Consider the following 12,569-nt stretch of genomic DNA (forward strand, 5'->3'; position numbering starts at 1 on the left):
GGAATAAACATATTCAGGAGAGGGGACCAAGGGGCTATTTAATGACAGTGTCAGCCAGGTCACTCACGCACGCACGCACACGCGGCACAGTGTTATCCATCTTCATGGCAAACACGGTAATGCAATCTTTTCTAACGAAGCGATATTTGCCCCTGCGAGTCAGAAATTACTAATTGATTTGATGGGTTTCAATGTATTGACATCCGAGAAGCCATTTTGGCTGCACATTTATCACACTTACGAGGATGCCAAAAGCTCCGATGATCTCAACTGCATGATAGAACATGTTGGGGCTTTTTATTTATTTATTTGTTTATTTTTTGGGGGTTGTCACGAATCAAGAGTTTTCAGGGGTGAAATGGTCACAGATGTAATCCGAAGGCATTCGACCTCCCCCCATATAAAAGTATGAAATCAAGTCGTGGTATGGAAGTGGTGTGATGGGCCAAGTTTTGTTGCACAGGTCCCAAATTGAGCCGCCTTTTGTTTACGCTCTTGTCCGAGAACCGGTGTGCACCCGGAGACGCATTAAAAATTAAGCTGTTTTCATCCGCCAGATTGTTGTTTGCGCCTCATCTCGTCTGGTCAAGAAAAAGGTTACCCCCTTTGTGTCTCGACGCTTTCCTAGACCCGCAAAACTTTCCCGGTACAACAGGTCGGCCTCGGTCTTGTGCAGCTCAGTCAGTATCAAATCGCTTGTGTCGTATTTGCACATTTTATTGAAAATCAACAACAGATGGCACAACAGAAATCAAGAACGTTTGTACATGTGGGGAAAAACGGCCAACTTCGCCGTGGCTTCATTTTCTTTTTAACATCTTCCAAAGCAAACTGTTTTTTTTTTTTGTTTTTTTTTACCTATAACGGGTCTATTCAATGCACTCTTTCAAGTGGTGCAGCTGAAATGTTATTAACACTTTCCTCCCGGTAAGGCATGCCGTTATTCGCTTATTAGTAACTTACAGTGTCCCAGTCAGTCACGACTTTTGACGACAATACTGGATTTTTTTGTGGATGCTGTCCCAGGTGTATAAAAAAAAATACATTCATCTAACGTTTTATTTCATGTTTTTGTCTAGCTTTGGTTCATAGTCGACATCTTTTGTTAAGATTAAAAAAAAAACACTACAGAGTCCCTGCTTTAGTCATTAGAAGAGACACATTAGGATGCACTTTAATGCCGAAGTTTTTAAAAGTGAGCGTTCAAAAAAAAAACAAAACTTTTGTCCGCATAGTCTTGCCTTTGCTACCACCTAGTGGTCAATTTGGGAAGTTCACGCCTGCAGGCGAGAAATGCCTTCAGTCATCCATCAACTCTCGTTTCTGAGCTCTGTTAAGACTGGAAAAAAAAAGGAAGCAGAGATTAATGGCTCTCGGGCTTTGCTACTGGAGTGAAGCGAAATCGGTGATGTACAACGGAACCAATCTTTTTTTTTTCTCTTCCCCCGGTTCCCTCCATTGTTCTTCAAACTTCAAATCAATACAAAATAAAACTTGACGGCTAAGAATTCCCCTGAATTGGTGCAAAAAAAACCTATACGGTCCAAAAAGCTTGTGGCTCGAGCTACCTTGAGTTCACTTGATGTGCGCTTTCCACACATCACGGTAAGGCAATCAAATCTATGACGAGGGTTGTGCATGCGCGTGCGTACTGTATATGCGTTTTTGTTGACATCCTGGTAAAGATTCTCTGCTACTCATATTTGTATTAGCATTCCGATAGAAAAACATTCCTGTTGTCAACAAAAATATATCTGCTGGCCTTACTTGAGTGTTTTTTTTTAATATATCATAGTTGGAACAGATAAAGATATGAAAAGTTGCAAATGCACTGACATCACTTGAAGTCCTAAAGGGAGCCCAGAAAAAATGGAGGAGAGTCCCACTCGAGTGACATCGGCCCGAATCCTACCGTCAGAATCACGTCTTATGTGTTACCGGTGTTCAAACGTAGATGCCTTCGGGGTTGAGTCCGGATGCGGTGATGCTCTGCAGGGAGCGCAGGTCGGTGGGTAAGTGACGTCGCAACGAGCCGCACGGGTCCTCTGGAAAGCAAACCCTTTGAATTCAATCCCGGTACTTATTTATTTATTTAGTTTTTCTCAAGATTTAGGGTTAAAAAAAAATAAAAATAAAGTTTCGCCACAATCAATTAAAATCTGCCTTGTAATAATGTGTATGTCCACAAGGTGGCACTGTGCGCGTGTGCAGGAAACTCCATTTGAGCCAGGCGATATGAGAAAGTTTTTTTAAGTGGCATTTCTATTCAAATAGTTTTGTAAGCCACTGTAACAACCACTGCATTATGGAGTTACTTGTAGGAAGGTGTTCTCACTTGCAGGTCCATGTACTAGTACCCTCTTTACTCGCACTAAGAGACCAGAATTGGTCTCATTGGTACCATCCACTTGTCCTATGTGTGTTTACATACCGTCGTCGTCCCCTGGAGGTTGCTGAGCCGGCAGCACGGTGACCTTGGTGCCCGTCTGCTGAATGAACTGCTGCAGGTTGACCTGGCGAAGCTCTTTGGTCAGCTGCTCCAGCTCCTGTTCCTTCTCCTGTAAGGGGCGGAAAAAAAAAAAAAAAAAAGTACACGTCAGTGATGTCATATAAGCCATGCCCTAGTTTGAAGTTAGTTGTGCAAGTGCAGGCAAGGGATTGCAGACTTCTTTCAGCCTCTAATAAGGCAAAGAATGCTGTAATATCTCCACCTCCCTCCTTCCCTTTTCTCATTATGACCTCACACCCAGCGGGACCTTCCTGTATACATCCAGCACTTTTGAATCCAAGCGCAGCAAAGGATCCGTCAGAGGCTTACCCTCGCAAAGCGAAGATTCAACTCGGCTTCCCTGTCCGCGACCTAATGAGCTTAGATTTGCACGGTTCCACTCCGGCGCGAGAGGATGGGGGATTTCCGCAACCCCCTCGAGCATCTTCCTCAAACAATCGTCTCCGTGCCGGATGTGGAAAATGCTTCACGGTTGTTACGGGACAACCGACCTGGAGTCTCTTGCATGACTGGCCGAGCGAGCGTTCCAACGCCCTGCAGCCGCTCTCCAGGCGAGCCGTGTGCTGGCTCTGCACATCCAACTCGGTTGTCACCTTCTCCAGTTGGGCCTCCACCTGAAAGCGAGCGAAGAGAAGGAAAGACCTGAAAAAAAAACCTCTAATTAAATTCAGAGCCTTAGTGTGTCCGGAATGAACCCACGTTACCTCCTCCTCCTTGATCATGTGACTCAGTTCGTCGTCCTGCAACAGACGCTCTTGCTCGAGGCTGCTCTCCATGCTCTGAAAACACAAACACCATGGAAAAGAGCCGTCGCTGCTTTTTTTAAACTTAAAAAGAGAAAAAGTAGCATATTTTTCACTGCAGGTGCTCAATTAAAAAAAACCTGAATGCGCGCAATGTATTCCGAAAGCTTGGCCTCGCAGTCGCGGACGCGGGCCTGCAGCTCGGCCAGCTGTTGCCGGAGTTGCCGCTCGCTCTCCTGCTCGATTCGCAGCTCGTTCTGCCAAAATTCCTCCTCGTCCATCTCGGAGTCGTTCCTCCTCACCTGCTGCTCCAAAAGCAGCAGCTCCTCTTCCAGACTTCCTTCCTGGTGGGTGGAAAATTAACAACTTCATTAAAAAAAAAAAGAAGATGGCGTGTAACACTATTAAAGACGTGCAGGGTTTGGTTGGTTGCTGGGCAACACTTGCTGCTGATGAGAAACTCCGCTCCCCCCTCCTCACCTCGCTGGCTTCCTCCCATTCCCGCAGCTCGGCCTCACAGCCCAGCAGGCGGCTTTCCAGGACCTGCAGTTTGTCTCTCTGCAACCGCACCAGCCGGCCAAGCTCCCGTGACGGACTCCCTGGCACCGAGGAGCTCCCTCCGGTCCCGCCGCCGCTCACCTGCCTTAGATTCAGACTCACGCCGCGCCGCTGGGAGTGCTTGGCTGCATAAACACACAGGTGGCATGCGAAAGAGAGAGAATTTTATAACATCAATACTCATAGCATAGAGTTGTCAATTAGTGCAGAACATGCGCCACCTTCTGGATCTCGGCTTTTTCCAAATATCTCTCGCAGACCTCTCGTCCCTCCGCTGAACGTCACGGACTTGCGTTTGGGCTCCCTGCGCCTGAGCGAGCGATTAGCCGTCGACGGGTGCAGCTTGGCCATGGGAGGCAGGCTCTGGCGGTGGAAGGCGCGCTCGGAGCCGCGGGCCAGCCCGTCCGAGGGCGGCCGCTCGCCGCCGGATGGGCCGGTCCGGTGGAGGATGAGCTGCACGTCGCTGGCGTACTGGCCCCACTTGTTGAGAGAAACCACGGGGTTCTCGTGGGGAGCCAGGTGGCGCTCCGTGTCCCTCCATTTCTCGATCAAGGTGTACCTGCCAGTGCGGCCTAGGAGGGAGAAAAAATAAAGTGTCGTATGTTCAAAATTCTTGCCCAAGTCGATCCAGCTGATCTTTTTCTTCAATTCTCATACTTCACTATAAATGGTGAAAACAACCGATTGGCCTTTTGTACTGTTCGACCCTGTTATTTCTTTTTCCATTCACAGGTGATAAGTGCACTGATGAGAACTCTTCAACTCTAATGTTCCCACTACTTTAAGGCGGGAAGAAGGTGGGCTGTGTTTCAAAGCAATTCTTCTCCCAATCCCCCATTGCCGGTGCAGCAAAGAAAAAAAAACACACTTACAGTAAACACTAAAGAAAGGATTTTATAGCGGGGAAATTCCACCTCAACAAAAGGTGGGTACTGGGAACGGAGTTCAATGGTTCACGGCTATTCTGTGTGTTTCTATGTGCGTGCAGATGGGAACACGGGCGAGAGCAAAAAAGAGGCACATTCATCACCAGAGACGTGCACAAATGTGCCGTGGTGTGGACAAAAAGGCAAAAGCCTGCACAAAGGACAGTGAGCGCCATAACTCCTGCTCCACAGTCGCCATACGGTGTGTGTGTGTGTGTGTGTGTGTGTGTAAGGTGGGGGGGCTTGAGTGGGGGCGCTTGTGGGAAAGAAAGATATAAAAAGGAACCACTCTCAGGGTTCCTTCGTTTTTTTTTCTTTTTGTGTTTTGGTGTGTATGTGCTTACCTTTTCCTTGTTTGTTTTTGTGTGAATTTTTATTGAGGGGGGGTTGAATCCTTGCGCTTACCGATGGCTTGAGCGAGCGCGATGACCACTTCCTGACAGGTGGTGAACTCGGTAACGCCGCAGACGATGCGCTGCACGCCGTCCACCCACACTTTCAGTTCCATGGCCTTCATCCAGACGCCTTCATGCCTCCACACCACAAGGGGGTGCTAAAGCGTCAATGGCCATCTGACAAAGAGAAAGGGGAGGGTGGGGGAGAGAATTAGTGATTACATGTATGAGTCAATGTGCATTTAATAATGTGTGATGGGTGTGTCAAGGGCCTCTTCCCGTGCATTTTATTTTGAACAAACACAATCATTAAATGAATCCGTTCAAGTCTGGAAAAAAACTCTCAAATGGCTTTGGTGTGATTTCCATGCGGCAAAGCGAACAGCAGTTGGCTTGCACGCTGCTGGAAAGCTATTTCAAACTGCTGACACAAGCATCTCGGCGGACTCATTATCAACCTGGCAGGGGCCGCAAGCAGCGGCGCGCCGGAGCGGCCACACGGACCGCGGCAGAAGGCGGCGGTGCTTAACGCTCGGGCCTTTTTTTTTTGTGTTGCGAGAGTGTGTGTGAGCGCAAACCTCCCAGCGTGAGCCTCTTCACCGAAATGACAGGTTGGAGACGAGTGTGTTACGATGGGCACATTAGGCATCTGGTTGAGGGGCATTAGCGGACGATGTGATGACGTGTCGCATTTTCACACTAGCGATCGAAAAAGGCAGCGCTGGGTGTTTATTTGGCAGGGAACGGATTCACACCAAAGAGGAACAAATAAAATCACTTTGACCACACATTTTGGGGCTTTTGCACACTTTGCTGGGCATTTCCTGTGATCTAACTTTTCTTGCGAATATCCCATCAATGAATCGGAGGAAATTTGATTTGTCATTTTTAAACACAAAAAAAAATGTGCATATAAGGCGGAGATATTCTGCCTACTTGTTTTTTTTTTTTTTTTTTTTTTTTGGTGACTTTGAAAGTGAGTGGCTTTCAAAGGCGGGGCCTGGCCTGGTGAGTGACGTGGGTGTCGGCGAATGAGCGTGTAGCCGGCTGGACTTGCACCCCAAATTATACGGCAGTCGTCGTCTTAAAAGTTTTATCGCATAAATCGCGGGTTAGGAGTACACGAGGAGCCTGCGGGACTGTGCTAAAAATAGCTCACCAGTGATCAGACATTGTGCCCATTTTTCTTTTGTCATTTTGACTGACAATGCTGCATTTTGTTCAATCATCGTGGATCATGATTGTGATAAATCATTCAAATCGGCATCTTGTTGAATATGCTCGACAACAATTTTTTAAAAATTGCAAGCCCGAGGGAAATGCTCAGTTTTCATAATAAGTAGCCATTTAAATATGATTGTTATTGTAGTGTAGTCAATGTTATCTCAGCGTCACAATTCTCGGGCACGTCATAGATTTGAAATTTGCTTTTCGGAAAGATACAGCAAGGCCATAAGCGCCGAGGGAGAACCCGGTATTGAGAGGCAGATGCTATTTTTTTTTCACGCCCTCTTTGTGATGAAAAGGCACTTTTATAGCAACTAAATGGAAAAAGACAGCACTAACTTAAGACTCCCTAATCAAATTTGCCGCGCAACATCACGGAGGCACTCCAGTGTGCTCCCTGGCAGAAACGACCGGCGATTTTCCTCCACTTGTGAATAGCGATACACGCGCCCTCAAAAAGCCGCTTTGATGCCCGCCAATGGCGGCCGACGGATAAATAAATCACACGAGACGTGGCTGTGAGTAAACACCAAAGCGTACGCTGCAGCGGCGCGCGCGCTTCCGTGCGTGCGTTGCTATTTTGGTGCAAATCTACACTCCCACATTTATACGCAGCTATATGTCTCATAACCTCAAGAGGTTTTCCGGCATTCCTCGCAGGAAATAAATGACGCTCACTTGCTGGCTTAAAATGCTCAAATTAGATGGGGAAATGCGCTTATGAAGACAGGCCACAACATTAGGCACACCTGCATAAGAATCCAATTCCCATCTGGAGCCATTAAGAGGGAAAAACAAGCCTGAACTTGCACTGTTGGCTCTTTTAAAAGCAATATAAATAAACTTTACGCCATGACGACTTTATGAGGTGACATTTCCACAGGCTTTTTTAACTTCTACAATAATGTCAGCTATACTAAAATGTGACATTTATGGCCGCCGGGTCAGCACGAGCGGCCGGTGTTTGGACACAATAGAACGAGCACAAACTGCAACGCCGACAAAAAAAAAAAAAAAAAAAAAAAAAGATACAAAACAGACAGCTGGACACACGGCGCAGTACTTGGACATGTGCTGGCCGCACAGAAGACGGGAGTTTAATTTGGATGTAACTTCACTCTCTTCAAGCGTCATTCTCGGGATGCCACAAGGAAAGCAGGGCGAGGGAGGGAACACCGTGTGGTTACCCTCCAAATGGTTAGACAAGAAACCGAGAAAAAAAAAAGGGAGGCAGTCCCTTTATAAATCATATGTGGGAATATTTAACTGACACTGAAAATCGGGATATGTGTACTAGCAATTAAAAAAAAAGCATCCAAATATGTACTCCCATATATTCATTAAAAAAAATTAGGGTGAAATTATACAAGTGACCCAACCGAATGACTAGTTCGCCTTGACTTTAGACCAAAAAAAAACAGCGCTACAAGCACTGCATCTCAAGAACTACATGCTGTGTATTGAAAAACACAATTTTGTTTTCAAGGCTGCTAGCTTAATGCTAACACGCAATGGGAAACACCATAGACCGGCTACTTCATAGCATACGTGAAGTAGATTTCTCATGCTTTAAGCAACGGATATGTGAGAACAGTGGAGAGACATGCCTAGACAGGCAATACTCACAGGCATATATTCTTTATCCTCTGCAAAAAAAAGGACTGATATTAGTGCAAAATTGAGTAACGTAGTTGAGTGAAATTCTTTGTTCGGGTGACTATATTGTGGTGCGCCCATGGACAAGCTGCGCACACCAGAAGCAGCCAGAATTAATTAATCCTTATTTTAAAAAAATTGAAAATAAAAATTAATTTACATTTTAGGCAGCTGAACATGGCGGCAGTCAAAAACTGATGATGTAATCAAACATCCCTCTTTTAAAGGACGGCTTCATTCTAAATAAGCGCTGCCCCGACAAAAGAGACCACTGCAGTGCGTGTGTGTCCACATGGCTAACTCGCGGCGTGACTGAACGCAAACAATCCCGTCGCCATAGCAACGCTGACCCTCCAGCCTTTTGTTCCGAGCTTCACTCGCACAGCACACATGACTGCATTGATTGTGGGGGGGAAAAAAGTTCACCATAAACCATTCAGAAGTAAACGGTGTCTTTAATACACTTTACTTCGAAGTTAGCCTTCGCCCTTCAAAAATTCTGCAGTTGCTTCAAAAACTTGACCGCAAAAAGGAAATTAAAACAATGTTGTCATCAAAATCGTGGCAAAACAGGATCCAGCGGAGTTAAGTAAGGACAAATTGTAATTTTTTTTTTAATTTTTTAGAGGAACTAAGATAACACGTACCTGAAATTGTGTGGAGTATGGAGAACAAGTGACTTGCAACCACAAGCACTCTCAGCAAACTGCCTGTTTGTGAATATCTTAACTCTTTATACTCTTTCATGGCTATCATGTTAATAGTACAGAGTGTCCTCTGTAATCTACAGTTACACGCACACGGGATCCAATCAGATTGCGACATTGTCAGGAAAGGAGATCACAGAGGTTTTGGACACACCAGCAGGGTCGGAAGGCGGGCAACACTGGGAATGTCCATGTCAGCAGTTGCTTTAATATCAAAAAGTAAATTCGATTAGGTTGACCCGTATCCCTCCGGACAAGATATCAATTAGTTTGATGGAGGCACTCAGGCCGCCGGTGAAGTACTACGCTTGTGACCTTGTCATTTTAAGTTGGCACACACTCAATCTTACAGACATCCAATGAGGATCTTGACAGTTATTTCAATTGATTAGCACAGTTAGCATATGCGGTTAGCACTCATCACACCCATGTAAGCATTATTTTGGCCCAGACGAAACAATTTTACTTGAATAATTTTTGCAATTTTTCAAGATGGAACACTTTGTAGCTAACATCCAGAGGTAAAATGGCAAAACTGTTCTTCTTCATCTCTTATCCATGTAATCTTGCTACATAGTGCCCCTAGTGGTCAGGCTGAGATGCTAAATAAATATATTGCGTTACAGGCTACATATTGGTTTAAGGTTATGACTATAAAAATGTTTTGAGTGAAAAAATGTTGAGATTGGTGTTTAGTTTTAAATAGTAGTTGATTAAAATGAAGCACATTTTTAATGCAGTATCAGCAAAAAAAAAAGTTGTCTGCGCGTCTCTCCCGACCAAGACTGTGTTTTGACCGCGTTGACACTAAACGATACCACACGGTCTCGTAAGTTCATACTAATCAGCTTGCTGGAAACAATAAGCTTGTAAGACTTGGAACTTAACTCAGTGGGAAGGTGTGTGTGTGTGTGTGTGTGTGTGTGTGTGTGTGTGTGTGTGTGGGGTACAAAAAGACACACTCCAACGGGATTAGTTACTCAACAACACTACACTGAATGTTTAGGTTGAGTCAACGATTGGTTCAAAAGATACTAACTGTCAAAATGGAAATGGAATTTTTTAGTGTCCTTGAGCCATCACATCCTAGAGGGTCTATTATTTATATCAGTAGATTTGTTTTTTTAATGAGTAAAAATTGGACAAATTAAGCATTCAGTCCTCAACCAAGGACAGAAAAACAAGCACAAAAATAATTTTGAGTTTTTGAGTCTTGGAGCAGCACAACACAAGCTTGCTGCTGTTGCTAAACACTGCACAGCCACTCCGTATCATGCTATGCTGCCATGGGCATGCAAAGTCAAAAGTATTCGCATGGTGAACAGAGAATGCAGAAATAAGAAGGTATTGGCTAATCAGTCACCATAGGTTGGCTTGGGCCCACCAAAACAAAACATACCTTCTCGCAGCGTCCCGCATGTTGCCCTCTGTGCAGTTTATTCCCCTATGGATTGAAAAAAAAATAAAAAATAAAAATAAAAAAAACGTCCCCTGCTGAGGAAAGGAGCCGAGCTACTTTGCGAGGATAGATGGGAGGGACGGGGTGGTGGGGGTGGTTGTCGTCTGCTGCGGGCCGATACGCGTCACGCTGCCGCCGCATGTGCATGTAAACACGGAACGCTCGCTCCACTCACCGGACATCCGACACGGAGCGTTCAGCAACCGCAGCTCTCTCTCTCTTTCGCTCGCTCCCTCCCTCCCTCCCTCCGCTGGTGTGTGCACGTTGGGGCTGGCGGGGGTGTGGATCGAGCGGGGCTTGTAAATGACGTGGGAATAGAACTGGGGCACCGCAAGGCAAGACGGACCGGTTAAAGCGACAGCGACCGCCGCATTGGCTGGGACCATTTAAATCGAACGCCATGGCAAAAGAGGGCGCCATTTTGCATCTTTCTGTTTTATATTCAATACAGAGCAGAGATTCGATCCGGAGTGGTCTGTCTGATTTCATGTTCCCGGTTATTTCACGGGCTAACAAATTTTATTTTTCGCATTGGAGGTGGGTAATAAGCTTCAAATTCAAACAAATATGTCATCGCTGTTGGGCAGAAATCACAATGTCCAAATATGGTCATTTCCCCAAATCGATACTACCGCCGCTTAGGTACAGTTCGGTTGTACTTCTCGTTTTAGTTTAATACAATAGCTTGGAAAGTCATGACAGTGGTACCGGGAGAATGAATAATTTATTTTTGTAGTTCTTGGTATTAAAAAAAAAAAAACAACAAAAAAAGTTTGCCTGTTCTCTCAGTTTGAACGATGCAAAACTTCCTTAACTTAAAAAAAAAAAAAAAAAAAAAGATGATTCCCCTCACGGAGAATTTTTTTTCCCTTACATTTGCAGCTCTAAGTCATACTTCCATCGCCGCAGCGCCGCATAAATATTGAAGACGTGAGAGCCGGCTTGCGCACGTCTCCAAAATAATTTGCCTCTCCACGTGTAATTGATGGCTCAGGGATCTCTTAACATTTTCAAACTTTCCGTGGACGTGAAGGGTGTGTTTATATGCGACGCATGTTTTATTCATGTGCAAGGCACGAGAGGAAATCACGCTCTAAAACTAAACGCTTTACATTTCTTAATTCCAATTTTCAGGATGGGAGCGGCTTCTCAAATCAACCTCTCTTGAAGACAATCTGATCACGAGTCTCTTTTAAGCGCTCTGAAGTGTTTAAAAAAAAAAAAAGAAAAAATTCCACAAGAACTCACTGTGGTCTCTGGACTGGTTGACCTCGCCAAACATCCGAGCGTGTGACCAATGATGTTCTCTCCAAACGTGGATACGCTCAGCTCTTCTCAGTGGTGGTTGTGCATCAGGGTCAGGGGGGGCGAATTGGGATGTGCCCCAGTCAATCCAGCAGATGGCGCTGTGGAGGAAATAAAAGCGTCTTTTATATATTTTTAAAAAAAAATACATATAGGAAGATAATAAGCACTTACCTTTTTAAGGACACGTCACATCGCTTTCCTTTCCACATGATGGAGAAATTTACACAATAATGTAAAACTCAAATCAAACGAGAAAATGAGCGACTGTATTCAAACACGGCCAGCTTGCACAGCAAAGAAAGACGAGCATCTTATTTCCGCTTCGCAGCCTGAAAGAAGTTAATTGTATTCTAATTTGGGGAAAATCATTCACTTTTAGCTACGGTGGCTAACGAACCATTCAGCTCATGCGAGCAATGATTAGCCAGTTTAGTCTTTGGACATTAAGCGGAGGAACACAGTCAAAACTTGTTTTGAACTTTTCATTTTAAAATGTGCTTTCTTTTATTTATTCGCACCTGACATCTGAAGTTGTCCACAGTTCGCCACACGGTTCTCGCGAAGCTGACGAGAGAGTTAACCCCCACAGCGGCCCCGATCGGGATGTGTCTTGCCATGAGCAGGGTGGTTCGTCATTCCCTAAATTCTTCAGGGATCAAGTGGGTTCAAAAGACACGATTCCCAGGGAAATTCTCATTCCTTTTCTCCCATTTTCCCCACCGTTCTGTTTTTTTTCCCCCTCCCCAGGCGTCTAGACTTCATTAGCAGAGGATGAGCCTCTCCCTCACAGCGGCCGTGTAAGCCGCGCTAAAGACAAAGAGGCCTATTGTTCAAAAGGATTTTGGACTGCGCACGGTTTTTCCCTTCGCCTTGCACTAGAAATCGCACACGCCGCACCGAAATAGCGCTGAAACGCTCTCACACAAAAAGCGAATTAAGAGATGATTAAGAGTTGAGTGGAGCGAGTTCCGCGAAGGCTGAAAGTTTAATCAGAGCGCTGAAGCATTTGAGGCATCGGAGATTCGAGGGAATTTATGGATTACGAGTTTCAGGCCGCTTGGGGACAAATTAAAGGACGCAA

General features: G+C 45.3%; 1 protein-coding gene across 10 annotated transcripts; it reads right to left on the reverse strand.

The window, feature by feature from the left end:
- Positions 1-699: 699 nt before the first annotated feature.
- On the reverse strand, positions 700-11,516 carry rassf8b (Ras association domain family member 8b). Of its 10 annotated transcripts, XM_019877057.1 has the most exons (12): positions 10,356-10,465; positions 10,121-10,165; positions 7,985-8,004; positions 5,142-5,308; positions 4,032-4,382; positions 3,733-3,935; positions 3,393-3,596; positions 3,214-3,288; positions 3,001-3,151; positions 2,432-2,558; positions 2,358-2,360; positions 700-2,045 (listed from the first exon to the last, which is right to left on the reverse strand). In XM_019877057.1, exons 4-12 carry the CDS (start codon positions 5,251-5,253, stop codon positions 1,928-1,930), a joined length of 1,344 nt encoding a protein of 447 aa, XP_019732616.1. In that variant the 5' UTR covers positions 5,254-5,308; positions 7,985-8,004; positions 10,121-10,165; positions 10,356-10,465; the 3' UTR covers positions 700-1,927. The 10 variants fall into 10 exon arrangements, with proteins under 10 accessions (XP_019732616.1, XP_019732613.1, XP_019732612.1 ...); XM_019877054.1 differs by lacking the exons at positions 7,985-8,004; positions 10,356-10,465 and adding an exon at positions 11,429-11,446; XM_019877053.1 differs by lacking the exon at positions 7,985-8,004.
- Between the last annotated feature and the right edge of the window lie 1,053 nt (positions 11,517-12,569).

The sequence above is a fragment of the Hippocampus comes genome, unplaced genomic scaffold (assembly GCF_001891065.2).
Source record: "Hippocampus comes isolate QL1 unplaced genomic scaffold, H_comes_QL1_v1.1 scaffold127, whole genome shotgun sequence".
NCBI lineage: Eukaryota > Metazoa > Chordata > Actinopteri > Syngnathiformes > Syngnathidae > Hippocampus > Hippocampus comes.

Bases quoted from the DNA above. Each gene is read 5' to 3' on its own strand.
- rassf8b (XM_019877058.1), bottom strand. From the start codon at position 5,253: ATGAAGGCCATGGAACTGAAAGTGTGGGTGGACGGCGTGCAGCGCATC. The intron at 3,936-4,031 runs GTGGCGCATGTT...GTGTTTATGCAG, and splicing joins AAAAAGCCGAGATCCAGAAG to CCAAGCACTCCCAGCGGCGC. The intron at 3,289-3,392 runs GTTTTTTTTAAT...TTGTGTTTTCAG, and splicing joins AATACATTGCGCGCATTCAG to AGCATGGAGAGCAGCCTCGA.